Source organism: Parasteatoda tepidariorum, chromosome 2, assembly GCF_982258835.1.
Source record: "Parasteatoda tepidariorum strain Cologne lab strain chromosome 2, Ptep-v5.0, whole genome shotgun sequence".
NCBI classification, from domain to species: domain Eukaryota; kingdom Metazoa; phylum Arthropoda; class Arachnida; order Araneae; family Theridiidae; genus Parasteatoda; species Parasteatoda tepidariorum.
The window spans coordinates 74,936,650-74,962,074 of NC_141756.1; the positions used below are offsets into that span (position 1 = coordinate 74,936,650).

Below are 25,425 nucleotides of genomic sequence, written 5' to 3' on the forward strand. Positions count from 1 at the left end.
CAATTATGGATTAAATTTCCTTAAAATTTCAAATGAATTATTTTGAATCTAAGAAACATATAATGAAAATTTTTGCCGCTTGAAATTTTATATTCAAAACATATTCATTTTATTATTTAATATTACAATAATGTAAATAACTTATTGTTTTTTCAAATTAAGAGTACATTTAAAAAGTATCTTTAACGGATACTGATTACGGAACTTGAACAGATCAATTTCTCACAAAATTTTACACCGATAATTTCTGTCCGGGACGTTTGGCGTTTATCCACGTTTTATCAATTAGTCATAATATAAAGTATAACATAGTGCTTCATACTGATTATAGAGCGAAGATTTCTCATGAAATTTAAGAAGATAAATCTTACTATGCGACATTTGAGTTTTATCCGGTGTGGTACATTTTTATCACTGATTATTGAGCGTGGGATTATTACTATTTCTCACAAAATTTAACAAGATAGATCTCCGTATCCTTTGAATTTTATCTGTATTTTATTAGTTAATCACAAACTGTAAGGATATAGTTTATCTATATACATGAGGATATGGGAAGAACATAGTTAGAGCTTATCTATGAGCAATAGTGTTGATAACAATCAGTATATATAGAGCTGCTTCACGGAAAACAATTAAGTTGGGAATATTATTCTGAGTGTAGATGATTGTATAAACCAATATAGTTCGCCCTGCAGATTGTCTAAAATTTGGATTACCAGCAGAGTCTTAGTGATCAAGAGAGTCTGATTTTGAAAAAAAGTAAGTAATATTTCTTTCATTATTTTAATAAGCAATTTCTATTTAAATTAGTTCTTTTTATTTGACATTTTATTTATATTATCTTATATTCTCGAAAGTATATGAAGCATCTTAAGTTTTATTTGTGTTCTATGTTTAAGCTTTCTCATTTTACATACTATTAGTTATATTTTTTCAAAAGTATGTGAGTATTGAGCTACATGAGCTCTTTTTTTAAATAAGGATCTGGCGGATTCATTTATTTAGTATTAGCTGTATCGACTGAAGTGCATGCGCTGATTTATTTACATAAAATGCGTCTTCATCATTAGAAAAATTTAGTTAATACAATATTTTCATAATTTTTCTTTATCTTAAATTAAATTTCAAGAAAGTATATGAGGAAAGTATTTGAAGCAGCTAAAGTTTTATTTGTGTTTCATGTTTAAGCTTTCTCATTTTACATACTATTAGTTATATTTTTCAAAAGTATATGAGTATTGAGCTACATGAGCTCTTTTTTTTAAATAAGGATCTGCCGGATTCACTCATTTAGTATTAGCTGTATCGAGTGAAGTGCATGCGATGTTTTATTTGCATAAAATGTGTCTTCATCATTAGAAAAATTTAGTTAATACAATATTTTTATAATTTTTCTTTATCTTAAATTAAATTTAGTTTGAAACGATAATTTAAAAAAAAATGTATACTTCCTTTTTGATGAAATTACCATGCTTATTTTTTTTATAGATTTTTTATTACATCACGGTGATTTTTAAACATGAGAAAACGTTCTGCTGAGGACCCTACTGACGATTTCAGTGATTCCGAAGTACGTATTTTTTCAAATACAATTTTTAACATATTTCAAATATTGTTAAGGAAAGAAAATGTTATGAAATACTTTTTAATTTATACGTTATAAAATACTTAAATTTCTTTTTTTTTTTAGATTATATCTGAGCTTGAACAAAATTTCTTAGAAATAAATGGAGAGGACATTTTACCTGATTTTGAGCAACATTTTTTGGAGTCAGATAGTTTATTGATTCACCATGTGGAACAAGTATTTGCCGCAAATCCCACTATTTCTCTTCAGAGTGGTGAGGGAGCGGCCAACGAAGTAAGCAAATTTTCTCATATAATCCTAGTTGCATATATGATATGTCTATAGAATGTAAGCGTAACTTTTGTATTATAAATGTCTTTTTGTTTATTTATTTGTTTTTTTTTTTATTTTTTATTTTTATTTTTTTTTAATCATTATCATAATAAAATTTTAATATTATTTTTTTACACAAAAAAAATAATAACTTTGTTTAATACAAAATTTATTTCTTTTGTTATCATTATGATAAGCGTTATTTTATTTTTTTAAAAAAAGTTATGAATGAGTTTTTACTATTTAATGAAATTACTTAAATTTATATTTACATTGTACTATATTGTTTTGGAGTGGAATTTTAAAAAAATCATTTTTTGTTTCAGGATTTTTCCCTTTAAATATGTTTTTAATATATATATATATATTAAATGTTTTTGTATGATTTCAGATTAAAAATGCTGTTCATATTAAAAAACTTGGTGAAAAGGAAAATTTTAAGTTTGGAGCGAAAGAAATGGCCTTTGCTGTGAGGATTGATTCGGACAAATTGTCGACAACAATTAGAAGCTCTCCCCTCCAAACTCTTTTAGATACTCTTCGATATCTGTTTGAAAGGCTTATTAATTTGGCTGCTTCCGGACTTGGGCCAGCTGATCGAATACGATTTTGTATCTTTTCAGATGCATTGGACCTACCAATTAGTACTTGCCTGACAAAAGTGTCAGATATGACGCCGGATACCGTCCTCAATGCTATAACGAAGGTTTTACAGAGTAAGGATGCCATACCCTTTGATGAAACTTTGAAAATTGACGTCATCACAGTTTTCCAGCCTCCTAATACTACTAACCGATCAAATCCTGGACCCAGTGGATCGGGAAGAACGAAAATAACTAACATCGAAATTGATCGCTTGCGTAAAAGGTAAATTAAATTACATTAAACATGTTAATTTCAAATTATGTTGTTGAGATTTAAAAATAATGTGTGTGTGTGTGTGTTTTATAGGTCAATATATGCGGTTCCCGATAGTGGTGATAAGATGTGTTGCGCCCGTGCAATTGTGGTAGGATTGGCCATATTAAACAACGAACCTGAAGCAAAAAAGATTCGAGACGCAAGATATGTCTTACAAAAAGATAGAGCTCTTCAGTTACATCAAAATACTGGTATTCTACCAGGCCCCTGTGGAGTTCCCGAAGTCATGAGGTTTGAAAATTATCTTGGAATACAGATTTATGTTGTTTCAAGTGAAAATTTTAATAAGGTAAAATTAAAATGAAAGATTTTTTAATGTTAAATATGCTTTCTTTTTTCTTCTTTCAAATGAACTTAATGTACTTTATTATGCTTCTAGGTTATCTACAAAGGTGCTGAAAACTCACGAAAAATATTTCTCTACTACCACAACAATCATTATGACCTCATCACGAGCATGACCGGTTTCCATGGAAGCAACTATTACTGTTTACCATGTGATGTGCCTTACGATCGTCAAAACCATCACTTGTGTAATTTTAAATGCAAAATATGCTACAGGTATGAATGTACCCCCGATGAAGAAGTGTTTTGTAGAGAGTGTAACAGAACGTGTTCCTCACGCACTTGTTTTCAGAGCCACAAGGAACTAAAACCGAAACAGAAATCAAGTTTTTGTCAGCAAGTATATAGATGTAAGACATGTAAAGTTGTACTAGAAACGTCTATTTGCCCACGAAATAAGCATAAATGCTATCATTTCACTTGTATCGCATGTAAGAAATATGTTCTTCGGGAAAATCATCTGTGTTGCATGACAAGATTGGAACCAACTCCCCCGTCCGAAAAATATATATTTTTTGATTTTGAGACGGACCAGTCGACAGGCGAGCATCATGTTAACTTCGTAATTGCCCAATATTTTAACGGTGAAACAAGAGTTTTTTCAGGATATAATTCCTGTAGTGAGTTCTGTGTTTTTCTTTTTTCGAAAGTGCACAAAGATTTTACAGCGATTGCCCATAATCTCAAAGGATTTGATGGTCAGTTTATAGTTCACTGGCTTATCAATCAAGGTTATTTCTTTTCCTTTTTAATCTTTATCTTTGTATCATAAATCATCATCATACTAATTACTTCTTTTTTTCAGGTCGCAAACCAAGTGTGGTTCCCAATGGGTCAAAATTAATGCGAATCGAGTGTATGGGAGTTACGCTGATTGATTCGTACAATTTCTTACCTATGCCTCTCAGCAAGCTTCCGAAATCCTTTGGAATCGAGGAAATAAAAAAAGGATTTTTTCCTCATAAATTTAACACCCCAGAACATCAGTTGTATATTGGAGACTTACCCGGGATGGAGTACTTTGACCCTGATATGATGTCTGTTACAGGAAGAAAATCTTTTCATTCATGGTATGAGGAAAGACGCAATCACCCCTTTGATTTCAAAAAAGAAATGGAAGAGTACTGCAGGTAAAATTTAAATTATGGAATTTTCTTGTGTATTTTGTGTGTAGATATTTTTATTTATTTAATTTTCTCTTTTTTTTGTAGAAGTGATGTTGATATACTACGGAAATGTTGTCTAAAGTTTCGAGAGCAGTTTTTGGCGGCTAAAGATCCCTCTATCAAAGCTGGAAGAGTAGACCCCTTCCAGTACATGACCATCGCGTCTTCATGCATGGCTGTTTTCCGAGCGCACCACATTCAGGAGGAAACAATAGCGTGCCCGCCACTCCAGGGCTACATTACCACTGTTAGTTACAGCAAAGATGCAATAAGATGGCTCGTTTATCTATCTCGGAAAAACAACATACCTATTCAGCATGCTCTTAACGGCTTGGGAGAGCGAAAAATCGAGGGCGTGTTTGTTGATGGTTATTGTGAATCAACAAAGACTGTCTACATGTACCATGGATGCTTTTTTCATGGTTGCCCGAGATGCTTTGGGGGTGACATAATTAATAAAATGAGCAATAAGCGTATGAGGGAGTTGTATAGGAAAACACAAGCAACAAAGACGAAACTTATTGACGCTGGATTCGAATACGAAGAGATATGGGAACACGAATTTCTAGTTCAGAAGAAGGAAGTCCTCAACACAATAGGCGATGTTGAGATCGTAGACCGTTTGAATCCTCGTGATTCATTCTTTGGAGGCAGAACGAATGCCGTGAAGCTATATTACGAAGGATCAGCTCACTATGTAGACTTTACTAGTTTATATCCTTTCGTTAACAAATATAGTAAATATCCTGTGGGGCATCCCGAGATTTTTACTGAAAACTTTGAAAATATTGATCAATATTTTGGACTCATGAAATGTCGGATTCTTCCCCCAAGAGGACTTTATCACCCTGTTCTTCCAGTCAAGTTGAATAAAAAACTGATGTTTCCCCTCTGCCAAAAGTGTGCTAGTACACTTCAGCAAGAAAACTGTACTCATACGGATGAGGAAAGGATGCTTCTCGGTACATGGGTGACGGAAGAGATAAAAAAAGCCGTAGAAAAAGGATACATCATTCAGAAAGTAAGTAGATTTATTATTAATTATTTATTTATTTATTTATTTATTTTACAATATTTAATGACTGTTTTTCATTTCATTCAGATATATGAAGTTTATCATTTTCCCCGCTCTTCGACCGAACTCTTCTCATCATACATTAATCTCTTCCTGAAAATAAAGCAGGAGTCCTCAGGATGGCCAAGCCATTGCAAGACAGAGTCAGAGAAACTTGCCTATATATACAAGTATGCTGAAAAAGAGGGTGTGGACCTTGAGCATGATCTCGTCTCTGAAAACCCCGGAAGAAGACAAGTAGCTAAATTGGCTCTTAACTCATTCTGGGGTCGTTTAGGCATGAACACAAACAAGGTGCGGCTGGAATACATATCTGACGTAGATAAATTTTTCAAGTTTTTTAATGACGCTACTATAGAGGTAAGCAAAGCACAGTCGTATTTCTATCTTTTTAGTTTATGTTGAAATGTTTTGAATTTTAAATTTTTTTACAGGTGAAGGATATGTATATGGCATCTGAGAACATCGCAGCTTTGCAGTGGTGTCATAAAACAGAGTTTGTCCCACAAGATGTGAAGACGAATATATTCTGTGCCACATTCACCACCGCATACGCCAGACTGCATCTGTATGATCAGTTAGACAAATTAGGCGAGCGAGTAATTTATTATGACACGGACAGTATTATTTACAAAGATGGTGATTTAAATCTAGAGCTTGGAGACTACTTGGGCGATTTGACGAATGAGCTAGACGATGGAGACGTTATCGAAACGTTTGTATCAGGTAAATATGTGTAAAAAAAGGCATTACAATTTTTAAAAAAATTTTAATTGTGTGTTTGTTTACTTGAAAAATATTTTTTCCCAGGTGGTCCAAAGAATTATGCCTATCGGACAAGGAATGGAAAGGAAGTTTGCAAAATTAAAGGGTTTAACATCAACTACAAAAATTCTCTTGTACTAAACCTAGAAGCTGTAAAGGCACTCATCATGGATCATAATCATGAAGTTGAAGTTACAAATCCTGCGAAAATCACCAGAGATGGAAAACGCAGGAAAGTAATAAACAAAGTCGAGAAGAAGCGGTATAAGTTTACTTATAATAAACGAAGGATTCACGTAAATATGGACACTACACCTTATGGGTATTGAAAAATTATCATAGTGGAGGCGACCCACTTGAAAAAAGCAGTGGAGGCTATACCCACTTAGAAAAAAGCAGTGGAGGCTATACCCACTTAGAAAAAAGCAGTGGAGGCTATACCCACTTAAAAAAAGCAGTGGCGACGTCCACTTTAATAACCGCGGAGTGCCAAAAGGAGAAGGGTCCTCGTCCCGCACTCTGGATGGTTACTTCAAACCAACCGATGTCTCCTTATCTTTAAAATTTATGTTAATTTAATTTTAGAAAAATATTTGTGAATATAATTTTTTAAAAAATAATAATAATCCTTAAAATAGTATTAAGCAAAGTGGATAAATGTGCCTATGTTGATTAAAATTTTAAAAAAATAAACAAAAGAAACTTTTTATTTCAAAAATCGTTTATTGCAAAAATTATAGCATAATAAATTTACAAATAATATTTAATATTTTAGCCATCTATTTTTTCTAGCGAAATATACTGGTGAATCAAGTACAGAGGGTGATTCGGTAAGTAATTTTTTATTAATTACAAATTTTTCAGGTACTTTCAATTCTTGTAAAGCTTCAAAAAATATTTTTTGTCCTTTTGGCTGTTTCTTTTCATTTCTCAATACATTGTTTATCAAATGAGTGATATTGGTGTCAGGAAGAAGTTTCTGTTTATACATAATTTCTCCTTTTTCAGTCCACGATAACAATTCATTATTAGCTTGCAGGAATTGTAAAAGCTCCTTAGCACGTTCCTTCTGACTCTTGGGGACAATATTCATGAGCTGCGTTTCTATTAAGCTGCTGTTTTCTTGATCATTTTCTTCTTTAATATCCTTAGTTTTTTCTTCCACTTCATTTGAACGCTCCTCCACTGGTTCATTTTTATTCTCCAAAAAAGTAGGAAATTTAACATACTTTTGGAGAATTTGTACATATAACTCTGCTTTTTCATTGTCTGAAATATTTTTATTTTTTAAAATATCATGCATTTGTTGATCCAACTCTGACAGATATTCTACAGTGTTAGTTTGTAGCCTATCTTCCGGCATAAGAATAAATTTTTTAGCGTACTCCATTGATTAAAGATGTTAAAGCTGTTATGGCCGCTGGAATCAGAAATCCTAAGAACCCGTCACCTCGTTGAACAAGGACTTCTCTCTTACGGAATAAAGGTACTTTTTTGTCTGCAATTTTTCTTAAGCTTCTTTTAAAAGGTGAAAGTTTCTTCTTTTGATTTTTATTTAGAGGAATGTTACCTTTTAACAAATTAAGTACACATTCACAAATATGTTTAATAGATTTAGCTGGACAGTGTTTTAAAAATTTCCGCTTCGATTTTGATTTAGCCACAGCTTTTAAGACCTCGAGACAACAGTGTTTACTGTCCGACATTCTAATCGCATTTGATTGTTTTATTCTTAGCGAGATTTAATTTATACTAATTTCCAAATAATTGAGATTTAATGAAGGCAAAGTGATTTCTGTTAAAGTGTCTAAAATTACAGTTAACACGAAAGGTTAATGGGAAAATGACTATCGTGACTGGTACACGATCATTTTATCTTTCGGTAATATACCTGTGCGCAGGCGCATATTATCTTCAGTATCTGGTTTCAAATCAACCAACAGGTAACCAAAGGGTTTCGAAGTCGCGTCTTGATACACTTCTTGGAAAAATTTCACTTTTGTTGGATAAAGTTGTCTGCCTAAATGTGTGATTTGACTTTGATCACGAGGATTTTTGAAAAGAATTAGATAATGAGCATTTAGAGATATTTCTCTCATCTCTTTACCTTTATGGAATATATTTTGTACAATAAAAATGACGGACACATTACGATGATGACTATGTTTAGTAAACAGATGCGTCAATTTGGAATTACTTCCTAATTCAGACATAAGATCGTCGAGAATAATTAATGCATTTGAAATAGTGTTTAAATCAGAAGGAACGCCCTCATGAAATGTCACATTCGGTATTGTTTCAAACATAGCTTGATACGCTCCATAACACCAAATAACCGATTTTGGAAAAGGTTCAATAATTTTAGATTCAATTATTTTTTTGCAGAGCTGGCTTTTTCCACATCCTGTTGGACCAGCCAAAATACACGTGAACGAATGCCTAAGTTTAGGGAACTCCATAATTTATAGAAAAGAATTAACAAACGAGAATATTTATTAAAAATAAATAACGCAAATAACGGTATGTAAATAAAAACACAAAATAAAATATCACAACATTTTTAAAAAATAATAATTTTATTGTTTGAAAGCAAAACGTACACCAAATTTCTTTTTCACAAATTGATACATGACGAAATCATTTTTTCGATTTACATTGAGATTTTTTATAATGGATAACATAGATATGTCGCGACAACGATTATAAATGAAAAAAATACAATAGGCTCCACATACGTTAGATGTGAGTGATTGAAAAGATACAGAATTCCAACATACATTAGAAATATTAAATAATTTATAAACATTAAGTCCATAGAAATCTGGAGAATGGCCATAGGAATCGAAAAATTCCAGTGTTTTTCCTTCAGTCATGTACAGAGCTAACCAATGCGATCCTGGTAAAGTTGATTCATCAGTGTTGACGATAATAGCTTCATTTTCTTGCAATAAGGGTGTTGTATCTCTCGAGTAAACACCTCTAAATCTAAACGCTGTTGTAGGATCTTTTGATAAAATTTCACAAATCTTTTTTCCATCCATTGTTTTAATTTCCAAAATCGTATATAATGTCACGTGCTTTGTTAATTTCTATGACGTTTTCAAATTCTGCGAACACAATAACGCACACTGTTTTTTCTAAAGGTTGCTCAAATTTCATTTCAACTCTTAGATTACTGTGCTTTATTAAATTGAAATGATCGCCATCACATAAATCAGGTGATAAGTCAAAAGCATATAGAGTGTAACCATCACAAAATTCTTCTCTGGAAATAAAGTTACCTTTATCACTTCTCATATGCTCAGTGCTCATGAATAAATTTTGATAAGCTCTTATATATTGTTTTTGTGAAAAGTTGAGTTCCAATGGATTATGGGGGACTGGTTGACCATCTACGTAGACGGCGATAAAATTTAAATTGAAATGTTTAAAATCAAAAGGATTTTTTTCAAATGTTCCATGAAATGCATCATTTTCGACACATCCTATGATAAGTCGTTTAGGAATTTGTCCCACAAATACATTGTCTTGTACAAATGACATGTTTCCTTTAGGAATGGAATACACTTTACAGAGCACTCGATTGATAGGATATTTTGCAGTATCTTTTTCTAATGCTTTTGCGTGTCCTAGAATGACTCCGGGACTTACACGTACTTTTCTAACTAAAAGCGAAATTCTATCTAATACAACTTTATATCCCGACTTTCCTATTAGACAAAACTCGGGTTTACTACGATTTAATTTAATTTTTATATCCACCATGTTTAATAATAACCTGTTTTGATGAAACAAATCACTATGAATACAACCAATCATATCCACAGTTGCACTTAACTTGAAATAATCTGATCTTTTTTTAAGACCATCGTTTGAATCTTTATAATAAAGTTCGGCCGTCAATTGGGAGGTTTTACTGTCATAACCATGGTTTAAAAGTGTTTCAATGTAAGATCGATAAGGATAAGTATTGCTGGAATTAGATATAATGCGGTCGTTTAAAGAAACATCCACTTGAGAAAACAAAGAATGCAGAAATAAATTTACTGGACCAATTTTATCATCAGCTGTTAAATTGGTATTATCGTTTTTTAAAATTTTTGCTTGTACGTGAAGCTGAGTTTGGCTTAGATCAATAAATTCATCACCAGAACCTGATATATGAAATTCAACGGGTCCGCCATCAAACACATTCGATAACGGGTGAAATTCAACCCACTGTCCACTTTGTATAACTGTTTGTGTGCCGGGCATCTGAAACAATTCCAGTTCAGACTTCACACATTCCGGGGAACCTTTTAAAAGAAACGTCATGATGAGTCGAAAATATCACGTCCTCTCACTTTCTGTTTCTTTGATGAAATGATATTTTTCTTAGTCTTGCGTTTTCTTTTATAGCGTCCACTGCCAATCATTGACTGTATTTTCCCAAGAGCTTTATTGGCCAGATTTTTACCCGACTCTTTTGCTCTATTTTTGGCTGATGTTTTCAAATCTTGGCCTGCTAGTACATCGGACATAACACGTGATCCTGTGACTAATGCTTCTTTTCCAACAGTTTTTGACCCGCGAACAATGTATGGCAGGGCTGATCTAAATAGACGTCTAAATATGCCGCCCAGACCATAACCTTTTTGATACGACACACCACGATAATAAGGTAAACCGTTTCCCCCTTGGGAAGCATAATGGTCCTCCAACTTCTTGGAACAGCAAACATAAGGTACTTTCATCTTGACTACTTATCTTGAAATGAAGCCTTTTTAAAAAAACACTCAATATTTATAGTATTTGTCGCATTCGGAAATGCAGCACAGCCATCACTTTACCTCTTTCAAACGGAACAAAATCTCCTGAATTCAGTCTGAGTTCGATTTGAATTGTTTGAAATGAATGTCTCGTTAAGGGTAAGTATTGAGGTCTATCATAATACTGACTGATAGTTTCACCATCATGTCCTTTTATTCGGACGATCCGCAGTAAAGGAGCTTGTGTATCTCCGACAATTTGGGGTGAAATAAGATCTGTGTACACATAGAAAACTGAAAAATTAGACCATGCGTCAGCCACAAAGTCGCTTTTCTGGTTACCCGCAATGACTGCATCTCGTTGAAATCCTAACAATTCACCTAACTTCTCTAAATGAAGACTACTACCTTGAACGGCGTTAATTTTTACTCGTTTCGTAGCTTTATTGTAATTTATTGTAAACCGACTTGGATTTTTAGGTAAAGCAAGTTGTATCGCTGATACAATATCGAACATTGATTCATAGCACCCCACATCAATTGTTTGCTTAACAGTCGATGCGATATTACCATTGCTAGTCGTGTATCGAAAATAATTATTATTTTCATTTACGTTCAGCCAAGAATGCGGATAGATGATTTCAGATAGGCCTACTTCCCATTCACCTCTTAAATCCACTGGTATAGGTAATTGAGTTTTGAAATGAGAGATTTTATTATCAGGAAAGAATCGCGTTGAGCTGTCAGAAGGTAACGTCACGTAGAAAGACATTTTTAAAAATGAATCTTTAACGAAAACGTTTCGCTATTTATACTTTATGAACATCCGTCACCCAATCATTAAATTTATCGGAATAACCTAGAAATTTAACAAAATATTGCATCTTTCCATTTATTTTTTTCTTCTTAATTATTTTTTCAACTGGATAAAATCCAGAATCGACTACTTTTTGTAATTCTTCTGCATAAAAAGTACCTTCGATTGATTCATTCATTAAATCTTTCAATTTATAAACCATAGGATTTCGTGGAATTATTTTATCTATAACAAATAATTCGTGTGTCCAATTATTTTCATATCCTTTTTCAAAATGACGTTTGGACTTACTAATGCGAACAGTGTCACCAATTTGAAAGACAGGCTTATCATTATTCACCTTATCACTATATAAATTATTCCATACTTCTTTTTGATTATCGATATTCACTGAGGCTGGTTCCATTTTTATACTTCTGTGTTTGGTATGATTATAACTATCGATTAATTTAGAAATGACGTCAATATATTTTTTCGTATTATATTCTGTAAAGTATTTCCACATCTTCATTTTTAATGTACGGTTAAACCTCTCAACAATACTTGATTTAGTTTCATTATTCGTTGTAAAGAAATGAACTCCTAAATTTTTAAGATACTGCTGTATAAGTTTATTAGTGAATTCTTTTCCTTTATCTGATTGCAGTTTCTCAGGTTTTCTTTCTCTAAAAATAGTTTTCAAAGCTGGCAATACATTTTTGGCTGATTTGTCTTTAATAGGAATAGCCCAAGCATACTTTGAGAAACAATCTATACAAGTTAACAAATATTTGAAGCCTTTATTAAATTTCGCTAAAGATTGCATGTCAACTAAATCAATTTGAAATTGTTCATCTATACCTCCAACAATCACTCGATTCCGTTTAAATATCTTTTTTACTGGTTTATGCAAAGTATAAGAATCTTTAGTCTCTAACCATTTCTTAACGTCACTTTTCTTCACTTTACCTTTCACAGAATTATAAATAGCATTTACACCTCCAAAACTTCCTGGATGTTCAGGTTTCGTATAAACTGATGAAAGTAAATGATCCATAATCTATTTTAAAAAAATTTTTAGAAATTATTTTTTTTTCTCTAATAACAGTTTTATTTCTAACAGTTAAAATTAACACTCATAAACATTCTTAAAAATAATGGTATACAATAATTTTAATAAAATTAAATATTTTTTTTTCCTTTTTAAATTTTAAGCAAGAATTTTATTTTAAGAACCTGAAAAAAAAGTATTATACTGAAAAAGAAAAGTCATGCCTGCTGAAATAGAAAAAGAGAGAGAAAAAAATATGTAGTTAACATAATTACATTTATTTAGAAAACAAATTAAAAATAATAATAAATATAACAAATTAAAATTCATACGAACAGAAATCTTTTCTAGCAGCATCTATACATACATCCAACCGTATATTTTTTAAATAAGTCTCACTTAAAAAGTCAATGAGCGGTTCACGTTCTGGATAAAGTTCGTTTTCACATAGTTCTTTTTCAAAGTCTTTCACAACTCCCACAACATTGAGGTACATACAGGACTCATTAAAGTCCTTCACGGGTACTAAATCACCCACCTCAACGTCTTCATCTTCCACTCTCAGAGGAGGGCTAAGACCCTTTTTTTCACCGATGAGTCTATATAACACTAGGGTGAGGCAGTGGTTCATACTTCTCTCCGCTTCTTCATAGCGGCTACTGTTTGGCTTCTCCACTGGTAGCAAGCGTTTTGATATCATTTTAAAAGTTTTTAAAAAGTCTCTAGACTTGAACTTCAGGGTGATGTAGCTGGATATCACTTCCTCCTGTACACGTCTGATAGCCATCCACTGGGCAAATGTGATATCGAGGGGGAATTTGTACACGCGACCACTTCGACACGTATGTTCATGAGTCAAGGAGTATTTGCCGTCATCAGTCATCAGAATGTAGAAATCCTTTTTGTTGTCTGGATTGAGAGCCTCTAAAGCAAGATTGATTTCCACAATGTCAAATATGTTAGTAGGAGGCCCATGCTTGAAACAAATATTAAACTGCTCCGGTTGCAACGTCAGACCAACTGTCGAGGGATAATAGTTGTTTCCATATCGATTGAACTTTCTAATGTGAATCGAAGTTTTCTCCTTAAAAGCACTTGCTAGTATAAAGTGGTTGTCTCCAATAGGAAAATAATGTTCTGGATAGGCACCCTCTTGGAAAAGACCTTTCCTCTTTGGTACATCCTAAAAATGTAAAAAAGAAATGTTTTGAGTCACCAAGAAAAACAAACAAGCAAAACCTAATTACTGTTTAGACATTAACTACATTATTTCGAACTACTATTTCTAAGTAAATTGTATATTAATATATAATGTAAAGTTTAAGAGTAAAATATAATTTCTAAGCAAATTGTATATTAATATTTAATGTAAAGTTTAAAAGTAAAATATAAGGATAAGTTTCGAATAGGAGTGTTAAAAACATTTAGTAAAAGAAATTAAAAATTATGTTTAGCCTGGAAAATCTATTAACATTAAATAAAAATATTATTACACATGAAGATAAAATAAGGGTAAAAAATATAGAAGTACTTACTTGTATTTCATCGTGTTTTCTTTTTAATGAAGAGTTGGCTTCCATAACTATCTAAAGACTGTAAAACTCCACTTAAGAAATAAATATTAACAATTTTCACGAAGTAACTACATACGCCAGAGCAAAGGAACTTGTTATATACGATAGGGAAATTATAATCAACACAGTATTAATCGTTGCCAACAAAGGAATATAACTCTAACAGCCAATCAGAAAAATATGAAACTGTCACATGCTTAACTACTTACCAGCGCAAGTGAAAGGAACTGAATTCAACACACACGTCATAGACCAAGATCCAACTTGTTAAACCTTATCAGAATGACTCGCTCTGTAATCAGTAGTTGTGTTATCACACAAAACACGTCACACAAAACAGGTGTATGGTCAGTACCGTTGCCAACCAGAGAAAGTTATAATAACATTAAGAGGGGCAGAAATAATTATTTAATAACTGTCAAAAGGTTAAGTGAAAAATATATCGATGAAACTGTAGGATGATATCGTTATCAAACAGCTTTTATTTATACACGTGTTCACTATACAAAGGTTTAACTTATTAACACATATCTAACCAAGCATTCGTGGGTCAGTGGTTATGATATCCAACTACTGACCCACGAAGGCTTTTTGATGGCGTGAGTTCGATCCTCAGCCTTAATTATATTTAATAAATAATATTAAAACAGATTTAAACATTAAAATAGATTTAAAGTTATTTTATTTCTAAAATTCTCACATAGATGGCGCCACTAGAGTAAAAGTATGATATCATTTATGTGTTATGTAATAAGAGATGACGTCATAACTTCATAATATACAATATCTCCCCAAATAACAAAGTTTCTAAGTGTTGCCATCCTTAAAAACTAATATTAAAAATAATAAGTGTTGCCACCCTCAGAAAACTAATAAATTAAATAATAAACAGAAACCGAAACTAAAATCGAAACTACAGGCGGGCAGAAATAAGTATACGGGCAGAAATAAGCAACTTCCGGTTATAGACGGGCAGAAATGAGCAACTTCCGGTGGGGGGGGGCAGAAATAAACAACTTCCGGTTGTAGGCGGGCAGAAATAAGCAACTTCCGGTTGGGCAGAAATAAGCACCCCTTGACTTTCTGTGATGACGTCAGGAATAGGGACCCCCCGCTGTACGCTGTAGCGCTGTCTATACTACTTATGGGTATTTCTTAAACATTAAATGCTTTCTTTACCATTCCATCATCCAAACCATGCCACGTTAACAAGATAGTTATGGTTAATTTAATAAAGGACACTTTTCTGATTTGCTTATTTTTATTGACAATGGGGTGTCCATAATCTCTGGAAAAAAAAACTTTTTACTTTTAATTGTATAGTTAAAATAAATAATGTAAGATCTTTTATTCTTATTATTTAAGTGTTTAAAATTGTGGTTGGTATTTTATCATGAATTTTGATAAATTTGATTGTGGATATTAATCTATAACGGTAAATGTTCTAGACATAAAATATCTATGCTGTTTTTAAAATTTTTAATCTTTATTATGACGTTTTTCAAAACACGTTTTTCGTTAAGCCTATAACTCACTTAGATTTGTGCGGAACACTTTATATGCCTATTTTTTGCATTTCGTCACCCTAATTGTAAAATGTTAGGAAAGGAAGCTACAATAGCAGTGAAGACACACCCATGAGTTGCCATCCCTTCACTGTCCATTCTATCCTTATCCGTATAACTTTTATTCACTTTTTTATTTCATTTTTGTGCTTGTCGGGGACGACAAGGGAGCTCTTCTTCATCAAGATAAGTAGATGAGGCGTAACGCTTTTTGATCCATCATATTTCATGAAAGGTAGCTAGAGAAATGAAGATTATAAAAAAATAAAGATTGAAAAAAAATGACTGATATTTTTGAGAACTACGGTGAATATGATGGTTTGTTAAACACATTTTTAGCCAATTTTTTTAAAAATGGGAAAGAAAATACAAATTCGATGAATACATTAATGCAATGAAGAGCTAATTGGATGAAAATCTTAAGTGATTTTGAGTAAATAAGCTTTTCAATTTTTATATTGACAACAGAAATAGAGATTATACCTTCTAATTGGCGAAATCCATCTCCAACGCAATTTTAAAATATTTGCATCATATTAACATGCTTAACGTTTAAATTACAGCTAAAATGACATGCCTCGAAAGCTTCTTGCTCAGTTGCTGTTGGAACATGCTGTTGGAACATGCTTCTACTTCAAAAATATATGAGGACCGTCATTTGTCAGAAAGTAGCTTCATCTCAAGACATCTGACAAATATAAAAAGTAGGAAAAATAAATTATTATTGATATTTGAAAAAAAGATTGTTGACTTAAAAAAATATTGTTTCGTAAGGAATCTAAATTTATTTGAAAAAAAAAAGGTCTCTAAAGACTACATTCACTAAGTTCTTCAAATATAAAAGAAAAGATAAATTTGAATCCTAATTTTCAAGTACGTCAGTTTGAGAACATTAGATTGTTCGATTTAAAAATCTGTATTCATGCATTAAAACTATATCATGCCAAATACTTACTGCGATTCAATTTTGCATCAATCAAGTAAGCAATATTTTTCCATTTACTTTTGATCCACAATCAGCAAATTGGGGAAAATTAATTTTTCTTACTGATTCTATAATCATCACAAATATTAAGATTTTAAACATAATGTAATAAAAGTTTATTTAACTGTTTAATGCATTTATATTTTGTCTTTGTAGAAATAATTAATAACTTTATATTTTTTATAAGAACAATTTTTTTAATTTAATTTAATTTAATTTAATTTAATTTAATTTAATTTAATTTAATTTAATTTAATTTAATTTAATTTAATTTAATTTAATTTAATTTAATTTAATTTAATTTAATTTAATTTAATTCAATTTAATTTAATTTAATTTAATTTAATTTAATTTAAAAAGGCTTTTGCTAAAAGCATATAACTTTTGTATCGTACTAAACTACGTCATTTTATATGAAAAAATCTGAAATATAAAAGGAATAAATTAAATTGTTCATGAGAAATAGCATTTTAAAAAGTTTTATTAGTTTTTTTATCAGAAAATTATTTTTAAATTGTTATTTCTCTGATATTATTCAACCCGTTTTGAACTACGTCACATATCATAATATTTTCCTTTTTTTACTTTATTTGTTTTCATTAATATTACTGTAATACTTTTATACTTTACTACAGCAATATTATTTTTCTTAAATATTTAATATATATAAGAAACAGAATGAGTTTACAACTATACTCACCTATTGGAAAAGACTTTTTCCAATAGAATTTGGCAAAGTGATTCGAATCAAGCAAATGAATTTGATTAGATTATTTTAACAATGAAAACGGACCAGTTGATTATAAATAATAGGCTCAAACCAACTTATTTTTTCATTAAATTAATTCAAACTAAAAGACAGTTCCTAATCAACAAATTGCATTAAGTGTTTAAGTTAATATAAAAATCATTCGATTGATTTAAATTGAATCAACTCATTTGTGTCACTGATACGAATAAACTAAATGTAATAAGCATATTGCAAATCGATCGATTCCAATTAACTGATTATAATCAGCAGATAATAATCACGTACTCTAAATAATATGCTCACTGATTCGTATTGTTGGATTCTATTAAGATGATTCAAATCAGCTGGTTCAAAGCAACTGCCTTGAATTACAAACTGATGATTTCGTTCATTGGTACTGTGATATGAATTACTGATACAGTGCCCAATCTAAAACTGCAAGAATGTATTAAATCGCTTTACATTTGAAGTATTTTCTCCTTTTTAATTTGCATTTAATTTTGTTCATTTCCTCATAAACGATTAATTAAAGTGATTCGAATCTAGTGAATTCGTTTTACTTAAGTAAGACTAAGATTGGATTCGAACAAGGTGGATTCCAAATAATGGAGTGCCGCAGTGGACTGATTAAAATATACGGTTCCCAGTTCATTTTAAAATAGTTTTTGTGAATATGTATACTTAATTTTTGATATGCTAATTTTGAGATAAATGGAAAGGACAAACTTGGGTGTTGGTCTAATCAAAATAGTATCATATCCACTAAAACTACTTATTTTTTATATTAGTACAACGTGCTTCGGTCCGCAGTGGACTTACAGTAAAGACACGGTTCCCAGTTGAACACCGAAGTTAAGCATCACAAAGAGCTGTCAGTGAGCGGATGTGTGACCACTTTGATCGGACTGCAAAGGGATCGAGGATGCGTGGTTTCGGTCCTTCTTAAACTGTACTACTGTAAAGTGCTCTTCTTCGAGCGCTGCTCGTCGGGTTACTAAAGCAGGGCAGCCATCCCCTCCGAAAAGGATCATTATTCAGGGATGTTTCAAAGACCTATGCCTACATTCTGTTATGAACCGTGGCGACTCAAGAGATAGAGCGTTTGCCTCCCAGTGAGGTGAACAGGTTCGAATCCCAGTTGTGGCTGGTTTATACGAATTCTGCAGCTGTCTCGTCCCGACCACAGTGTTGACGTAAAATATTTTCAGTGGTAGACAGAATCCCCTTGCCATCGGGCTAACCGTAAGGGGTTTTTCCTCTCCATGTAAGGCTAATGTGGGTTAGCTCCCTTCACGAGTTCTAGTTTCTCCACTTGCGTTCCCTTGTCTTTTGAGTTGGGTTTAAAATTACAAAGCTATGCAGTTGAACATTGATACCCGCAAGCTCAGAAATCGATCGGCCCTTCAACGTAGGTTATCATATAAAATAAAATATTCAATTGTACAGCTCTAGTACGACGTAAATAAAGACGTAGGGTAACTACTATTATTACTAGTAGTTTTATTACTGCCTAATAATAGATTCACTTCGTTTAATTTTTTGAACAAATAACAAATTAATTAAAATCAAAAGAGTATATAATAAAATCATCAAAGAAACTGATAAATAAAATTCTTGAATAAAAAAAAATATACTCATTGGTTTGCCTCAAAGGATTACATTTAACTGATTCGTACTAACTGATTCAAAACGCTGATTATAAGCAATGAATCACTTCAGTGATTCAGTAATGTGGCTAATAGATTTAATTCTATCACTGAATGCAACAAATCAATGGACAAATGCTGAAAAAATATATAAAAAACAAATGTATTTCTATATTTTATATATTTTGCATATATAAAATATACATAAAATATAGAAATAAATCATCTTTCACAAATTACGGTCTTTTGATTTTTTAATTTGCATTCGATGTTGCAAAATCATATTTAGAATTGTTTACGCAATGAATCAATGAATACGAGTTATCAAAGTGATTCGAATCAAGCAAATCTGTTTACTTCAGTGATTCTAACCACAGATTTCTAACCAGCAGATTCCATATAATAGTTTCAAATCAACTAGTTTTCGAACAAATTAATTCAATTCAAAAGAGTATAATACAGAATCAATAGAAATGATATACCAATCAATGATTCAAAAAATTATACTCACTGATTCGCATCTTCAGAATGCAATTAATTTACTTTTATCAAGCGGATTTAATAATTCGAATCAGTTATTAAACGATATTTAGAATCATCGAATCATACCAGAGATTGGATGATGTGGCTTACAGATTCAAATACTCATTCTAAAACAGCAAAAATATATTTAGTTGTTTAAACTATCCTTCACAAACGATGTTACGAAGAGATATTTGATTTACCTTGGAAGTAGAAATTATGCAATGAACTTTTTATGTATTTAGTTCACTTCTTTGCGTTACTTTTAAATTTCGTAATTCTTTACGTGATTCTGATTATAAATCAGCACTGACGTCTGTAATTTAGAAACTTTTGACTATTCCAACTGTGAACGTGTTTGATAATTATTTTTAAAAGCTTGCAAATGATGACTTCATTTTTCTTAAATATTAAAACAGTTTGAAAATAGAAATAAATTTTTTTAATTTAATGTTTAAATGATGTAACATTTTATTTTTAACATATTTGATCCCTTCTTCCTCTTTGTCACCGTTTTTTCTACCCCATTGTCATATGCTAGGAACACAGAAACAAAACGCATGTTACAGATAATGTTTTTAAATTTTATTTTTAAATTTTAACTAGGTTTTCAAATGGCCTTTGTGACCATTGCAGTAATGAGGATCAGAAGTGTACTTATTTTGATGGAAAAGAGGAAAAAAGTACTAAACAAACAATATCTACTGATTTTAAATATTTTTATTATAACAAAAATCTTACTTCTTGCTTTCTCTCCCTCCTCTTAGTTACAAACTGTAAAAGTTTTACGAATCCTCTCCCCTTCCAAGCATGACGTCATTAATTAAAAAACCCTTAATATAGCAAGGATTTAATGTAATGACTGCAAATTAAAAATCCGGATGTGATAAATTAAAAATAATTCAAGAATATTAAAGTAAAAAATCGTATAAATTGAAAGCAATATAAATATTAAAAATAATTTCGATTCGGTAATGACCACCAGTATTTGCCCTCCATTTTGACCGATAAATTCTGGTTGGGTAGCGTGCGCATGCGCCAGTATTGTGTCATTAAGAATTAATCCCAAACCGTCACCATTAATAGCTCATAAGTTTAGCTCTAACGCGACGTCAACAACGAAACCATTTCGAGAGTTGAGGAAGGAAATAAAATATAATAAAAAACAGTAAATCATAAGCTGCTGTTAATTTACTAAATCATACCTCGTAACTATAAATTAACTAGACAAACCTTTTCCTGCCATAGATTGAAATTCAAAATAAATGATTACCTTAATATAATTCTTTTTTAAAAATGTACATTTTTGTAGAATCGAAAAATAATAATTATAATGAGTTAAATTTTGGAATCCATTATAGATGCATTCGATTTTTTTGAAATTATTATTAATTATTGAAATATCGTATCACAGCGATGCCAAACCTCGAGGCAACAACCAAACGGGTCACAAAGGGTGGCTAGTAAAAAAGAAATAATGGAATACAGCCAAATAATAGATAAATACCTAATTTTTTTTTTTTTGGTAAACAAACCAAACATGAAATTTTTTTTATAAATAAAGTTTTATGAATTGATTTTGTTTAAATAAGCCACAGAGATACATTTCATAAAATTTCCCTCTAACAGTTCCCTCCACAGAGAACATTTGGCAAAAGTCTTTCCCCATAACACAGCAGAATATTTTTCTTTGTTACTTACATATCTCATGTCACTTGTATACTGTAAAAAAAAAAAAAAACTGGTTCAAACTTCGGTGAAAATTACTGGCCTACCGAGAATCTCATTTTTATTGGAGGATGTTAAGGAGCAAAAACTCTGGTGATGCATCTGGTAAACATAAATAAAATGCATATATATAAATACACATATATAAAAGCATATACAGTGGAACCCGCTTAAAAAGTTCCCTTTTAAGAAGTTTTCCCGCGTAAGAAGTTATTTTTTAAAAAAACCAATTACCATAATGTTAAATTTACTTTTATAAGAAGTTTTTTTCCCGTTTAAGAAGTTTCCACTCCTAATTTCGATTTTTTAAAATTTTATTTAAAATGTCTTATTTAGTTTTAACTTGCCCTTACAAACACATGTATGGGTACTGACCACTGACCTGCATCACTCCTTTGTTACAAAGAAAGGTGACTTATCAGGAACAGGTGTGAGCAAAGGAATGTGAACCTTTAGATGAACTATGAAACTGATAAGAATGTAGGAAATAGCTTTGTCATTGTGTCCACCTTAAATGAATAGCCTGGTGACTCACGAACTTCACTGCTGTCCACACCCATTCAATAACTGAAGAGAAAGATACATCTAAACATTTAGCAGCATTTCGTTGAAAATTTTCTTAGTGTAGGCGCTTATGTTATCTTAAAAATCATCGTAAAAAGTTTGATTTTTGTGGAAAATGTCCTGTAAAGGCATTAAGCGTAAAGCTCTATCTATTGATGACAAAGTAAAAATTTTAAAAGCTGTTGACAGCTATCCTCAATTAACACGAGTTCAAATAGCAAAAAATTTAGATCTTCCTGTTACTACGTTAAATGGCATTATTGCTAAGAAAGACATCATCTTAAACTCTTCTTGTTCCGGTGCATCCCAGAAAGTAAAAAAAGTGAAGAAAGGAAAATACGAAAATATTGAAGAGAAACTGATGATATGGTTTAAACAAGCAAGATCCGCCAACATGCCTGTCAACGGAACTCTTCTTAGAGGAAAAGCATTAGAGATTGCGGAGAAATTGAATGTTGATTTTACGCCTTCCAATGGATGGATTGATCGGATGAAAAAAAGAGCTGGTCTAGTTTATAAAACAATTAAAGGAGATTGTAACAGCGTTGATTTACAAGAAGCTGAAGAATGGAAAGCTAAATTACCTGAAATTATTTCAGGGTATCAACCAAAGAACATTTTTAACATGGATGAATGTGGACTGTTTTTCAATCTTTTACCAGATAAAACTTTTGCCTTTAAAGGTGAACCGTGGCGGAAAAAACAGTAAAGAACGTTTGACAATTTTAGTTGGGGCCAGTATGAATGGTATAGAAAAATTACCGATTTTAGTTATCGGTAAATCGAAAAAACCAAGATGCTTTCGAAATGTTAAGTCACTGCCTTGTGATTATGACAGTAATCAAAAATCCTGGATGACAATTAAAATTTTTGAAACGTATTTGAAAAAATTAGACAGTAAGATGCGAAAAGAAAAACGAAACATCATAATCTTCGTAGACAACTGCGCTGCTCATTCCAAGGAGAATAAGTACACTAACATCAAGTTGCAGTTCTTACCACCAAATTCTACTTCTGTTCTACAACCAATGGATCAGGGAGTTATTAAGGTATTTAAGCAGCATTATAAAATGCGACTTGTGAAACGGATGCTGGAAGGACTTGAAAATACTGGAGAGCTAAAAAAAGTCAATATGTTAGAAGCGATTGAGTTAATTGTATCAGCATGGGAATTAATAACACCATCTGCCATTGCTAACTGTTTTCGGAAAGCTGGATTCTCTGACGGAGATACAACTGAAGAATATCTCGTAGAAGCTGAATATGAAATATCAGATGAAGATGAAGACGAAGAAACAAACGTAAATTTTGTTAATGATTGGAAGTCATTCAAAAATAAACTTAATTTCACAGCATCGTTTGAAGAATATGTATCCGTTGACGACGAAATTTTACCTTGTGATATGCTGACATTAGAGGATATTTGTGATGTTACAAATGATACAGAAGAATTCAGTGAAACTGAAGAAGATATTGCTAAACCACCTAGCTTTTCTGATGCCAGGAAAGGGCTGGATACTTTTAGGAAATTTATTTACACTGTTGAAAATGTACCCCCGGAAATGTTTAAATTTTTACAGCAGTTGGACAATTTTCACTTAAAGGTAGGTGAGAAAAGACAAAAACAAACCACTTTACACGATTTTTTCTCACAGAAATCTAGTCAATTATTGTAACAACGTATATTACATTGTATGAAACAAAAAATAAAGTAGGTTACTTTGTTTTTATTTATTAGCAATTTTTTTTCTAAATGAATATTAAAATTCAATATTTATTTCATTAGGCTGAGAATTTAATATAAGTTACACAATTTAAAATTTTTTAGTTTTTTATTAATGTGTTTTTAAGTTTCACCGTTTAATAAGTTTTCCCGTTTAATAAGTCGTTTCTTTCCACTCCCTTGAAAAACTTCTTAAACGGGTTCTACTGTATACATAAATATATAGCTATAAATACATATGTCTGGAATTACATAAATAATTATCCTAAAATCACCGAATCACTCCAATTAAATAAATATTACTGTAAACATTTCGGTACATGTTTTACGGTAAAAATAAATTTTACGGTAAAAAGAATTTTACGGAAGATACACCCAAAAATCCGGTACTTTATACCGGAATTTTTTACAGTTTAATTATTGTATGTTTCAGTAGGTGAGATAGTTTCATTTACCTTGATTAATGACAAGAATGACCTTTTAAAAAACGTTAAATGAATAATAATGGCTTGGAACACTAAAAAAATTACAGTAGACAATATATTTTAAATCTTATTTAATAAGACATTCGAAATGTTTCAACAATTTGGATTTTAACTAAATAAAAATTTTATACTGCGTTCAAAGAGAGAAATTAAAAGATATGAAAATGAAATTAAGTGTAAATTAACTACCAATGCCACATTCATTTTTGTCATTGACGTAAGAGAGCTTTTGTCTTCCTGTCAATATTTTATACCACTACTCGAGAGTCAGCGATTTCTATATGTCATTGTTACCTATACTAAAGCAAAGTTAACTGATTCGAAACAATACGAAATTATTATTTTATAATATATTATTTCAAAAATTTTTTAGTGCATGTTAGAGAAGAATAATAGTACAAGCCGTATTTAATGATGCCGTATTCTTATGGAAAAATCACTTATCTTCTTTCGATTGAGAAGATGTAAACATTAGTAATTAGCTACTTTCAGGTCAAGAATACTTGATTATAAAGATAAAATTAGCTAAAATTTGAATTATAAGGTATATTATAAAAACTGAACAATAATTGATTTTAAAACTATATTTAATTCGCAAAAAAGTCCATTGTTTTTAATTTTTTTTAAAATTGTTAACTATTCGGAACTATTCAATTGATTCATTTCAATTCTTGAAATTTGTGTCATTTAACAATTCCAAATTTATTTAACACAGCATAAAAATTTCTATACGTTATCACCCAAAATTTGCTCCGTCAATATTGAATTAAATAATAAAAATGACTAAGTTTTTTTTTTATAAAATTATACTTCGTACAATTCGTGTTTTCAAAAATTAAATTAATTTTCACTACCTATCTAAGCGCTATACGGAATTTTTTGCACTTATGTTTTCAGAAAAGTATATGTAACTTAAAGATAGTAGAGAATTGCTTAGTTTAAGGATAATATACATGCAGCTAGCATTAATTTAGAGTATTTGAAGTAAATTATTTAGAAAAAAATGTAACATTTTTGGGAAAGAACAGTTATTTCATTAAAAAAATTAGGTCTTTTAAAAGAAGCTTGTTCTAAGAATATTAAAAATGAATGAAAACCAAAACTCGTACAAT

The 25,425-nt window shown here is 31.2% G+C and overlaps 3 protein-coding genes across 3 annotated transcripts; 2 read left to right on the forward strand and 1 right to left on the reverse strand.

Annotated features, from left to right (window-relative positions):
• The first annotated feature begins 380 nt into the window (after positions 1-380).
• LOC147815862 (uncharacterized) lies at positions 381-4,303 on the forward strand. The gene is made up of 6 exons (XM_087156638.1): positions 381-1,573; positions 1,694-1,864; positions 2,295-2,770; positions 2,855-3,113; positions 3,204-3,867; positions 3,975-4,303. Exons 1-6 carry the CDS (start codon positions 1,523-1,525, stop codon positions 4,301-4,303), a joined length of 1,950 nt encoding a protein of 649 aa, XP_087012764.1. The 5' UTR covers positions 381-1,522.
• Positions 3,987-6,814, forward strand: LOC147815863 (uncharacterized). The gene has a single exon (XM_087157526.1). The coding sequence runs from the start codon at positions 4,487-4,489 to the stop codon at positions 5,813-5,815; it is 1,329 nt and encodes a 442-aa protein (XP_087013652.1). The 5' UTR covers positions 3,987-4,486; the 3' UTR covers positions 5,816-6,814.
• A 6,215-nt stretch (positions 6,815-13,029) lies between these two features.
• LOC147815864 (uncharacterized) lies at positions 13,030-14,978 on the reverse strand. The gene is made up of 2 exons (XM_087157527.1): positions 14,306-14,978; positions 13,030-13,953 (listed from the first exon to the last, which is right to left on the reverse strand). Exons 1-2 carry the CDS (start codon positions 14,348-14,350, stop codon positions 13,090-13,092), a joined length of 909 nt encoding a protein of 302 aa, XP_087013653.1. The 5' UTR covers positions 14,351-14,978; the 3' UTR covers positions 13,030-13,089.
• Between the last annotated feature and the right edge of the window lie 10,447 nt (positions 14,979-25,425).

Coding starts and splice junctions, on each gene's coding strand:
- LOC147815863 (XM_087157526.1), top strand. CDS start 4,487: ATGACCATCGCGTCTTCATGCATGGCTGTTTTCCGAGCGCACCACATT.
- LOC147815864 (XM_087157527.1), bottom strand. CDS start 14,350: ATGGAAGCCAACTCTTCATTAAAAAGAAAACACGATGAAATACAA. Junction 13,954..14,305: donor GAAAACACGATGAAATACAA/GTAAGTACTTCT, acceptor TTACATTTTTAG/GATGTACCAAAGAGGAAAGG.
- LOC147815862 (XM_087156638.1), top strand. CDS start 1,523: ATGAGAAAACGTTCTGCTGAGGACCCTACTGACGATTTCAGTGATTCC. Junction 1,574..1,693: donor ACGATTTCAGTGATTCCGAA/GTACGTATTTTT, acceptor TTTTTTTTTTAG/ATTATATCTGAGCTTGAACA. Junction 2,771..2,854: donor ATTGATCGCTTGCGTAAAAG/GTAAATTAAATT, acceptor TGTGTTTTATAG/GTCAATATATGCGGTTCCCG.